The sequence below is a fragment of the Durio zibethinus genome, chromosome 19, assembly GCF_047325235.1.
Source record: "Durio zibethinus cultivar Kanyao isolate XHJ-2024 chromosome 19, ASM4732523v1, whole genome shotgun sequence".
Classification (NCBI taxonomy): Eukaryota; Viridiplantae; Streptophyta; class Magnoliopsida; order Malvales; family Malvaceae; genus Durio; species Durio zibethinus.
In genome coordinates, this window is record NC_143180.1 from 5,223,443 (window position 1) to 5,225,584 (window position 2,142).

Genomic DNA, 2,142 nt, shown 5'->3' on the forward strand with positions numbered 1-2,142 from the left:
CAACCCGACCCAATCGTGACCTGCTCCGCTGACTCACATTTTAGCCGATCCATTCCAACAAAGCTGAGCTGAGTCGCGTCCCGAACCATGTTTTCAAGTCGTTGTGATTCATTATATCATTTCTTTGACTATTGTGATTCAGTACTTTAGAAACCAAATATATATATATATATTTCATAATTGGAGGAGCAATAGGAGCAGAAAAATTATCTTCGCTAAAACCGCTCAACATCAACTCTACAAATTAATCCCATATATGTGTAGCAACTTCCAAAGCTTTTGCCACATACATGCCCCTAACGCCTCAACTGTTATGCATATATCAGTAGCCATGCATTTTTTTCGTTGGACTTAAACCAAGTACATGTACAACTTATAATTATAGGCGTGAATGCATGGTTACGTATATAATATATAATAGTCTTTTGTAACCAAGTATATATAAAAATTTTAAAACTGTTTTATTTTGCTTGAAAGGGTTTTCCATTTTTTTTTGTTCTTAATTAGCATCAATTAAAATAAAATTTATCTTGTAAAAATAGACAGGCGGTGGTGCTGGTGGAGACCACTTGACATGCTCATACTTGTATGCCAAATTTGATTCTTGCTGCCAATCGTTTTAAAGCAGATCAATAAAGATTTTATTGATATAAAATTAAACTTAAAAACATAACCCAGATAATTATAAATTAATCACTGCAATAGAAGTGGAAAATCACACATGTAAAGCAACATTCATTCCACTCGGGCTGGAAATTTGATTGTTGTCCCGCAATTATCACGAACATTCTCTTTTCCTACATTGCATAATATCACCTTGATTCCTTGTTTGTCGACACAAACTATTATCTCTGACAATAGATAATTGCCATTTGGTTTCTTCACACATCAAAGGAGTGGAGTGACATTTCCAACTTTTCCTCTCACCGCATTGATGATATCACCTCTAGGAGTAAAACCTCCCATTGGAATTGCAGCTTTGATAGCCAAATCAAGGTCTACAGTACTCTTCACCAATTGAATGGCAGTGGAATAATAAGGCTTTGGCGGCTTGGTTTGGCAAGAACCGTGTTGCGTCCACTCATGCACCCAAAACTCTTTATTGCTAGCAAAGTTACCAATGGAAGGCCAGAGTCAGCTCATGTCATTCATTAATTGCAGGGGAAAATAATTGAACTACAAAATGACATTTTGTATGTTAATAAATATAGACAAATAATTAAGGTTAGAATAAAATGAAAATCGAAACAAATGACATACCAAAGGTCGTGGATCAGCGACAATATTCGGGCACAATGTAGGAGTCAATCCAGAACTATTAGCTGGCCAAAGGCCATGCATCACTAATCTCTGTGGAAGCACTGTCAGACGATAAGGATTACTAGAACAGTACCCATTTGGCCAGGTTTGAACCAACCAGTGGTGGTCGTAGTTGCTCTGTGCGAGAGCAACAGAGCAAAGAGCCAGGAGGGGAAGGAGGGGAAGGAGGAAGAAAAGCTTGAAAGCATTCATTTCTCTTTTGATTTTTGTTTTCTTTTCAAGTTATTTCAAGTTGTGATGACACTCTATCAGGCTAATGTATTTATAGTTCTTTGTTTTAGTGTTGGGGTCGCAAGCACACTGTTTTTTTCATGAAATCGAGGCAGGTAAAGGTTGGGTTGCTTTTGTTTGTAAAATTGTGGCTTAACCTCGATTAATATCTGCCTTTCTTCTTCTTGATTTTCTTTTCTCATTCAATGTCACTGAATTAAGTATCTTTCTTATTAATTTGAAAAGAAAGATCCGCAGACATCTTTTACATTTGGGGAATATTTCATTATCCTTATATTACTTTCATTTACAAGGAACTGAGTTGGAATGGTTATCTGTCTTAATTTAATTAAGTTTTGATAAAATTGATTGTAATAACTTGGTTTTTATTGCTTTTCTGATAGTCAATTAATAAGCTTCACAATCTGTTTTCTGTCAATTTTAAGTTTGGGATTTGTTAGCAGATTTAGATATAAAGAATCAGAGTTGGAATAGCGATGAGCAATGGGATTGGCCTGCATATATGTTAACTGAGATTCTCTGGAAATTACCTGTCAAATCTATCAAGTCTAGCAAAATTTTTTTTTTTTTGTCATTGAGGGGCATACTGTT

The 2,142-nt window shown here is 35.5% G+C and overlaps 1 protein-coding gene across 1 annotated transcript; it reads right to left on the minus strand.

Annotated features, from left to right (window-relative positions):
* Nucleotides 1-888: 888 nt before the first annotated feature.
* On the minus strand, nt 889-1,512 carry LOC149513381 (extracellular ribonuclease LE-like). The gene is made up of 2 exons (XM_089748651.1): nt 1,261-1,512; nt 889-1,080 (listed from the first exon to the last, which is right to left on the minus strand). Exons 1-2 carry the CDS (start codon nt 1,510-1,512, stop codon nt 889-891), a joined length of 444 nt encoding a protein of 147 aa, XP_089604777.1.
* Between the last annotated feature and the right edge of the window lie 630 nt (nt 1,513-2,142).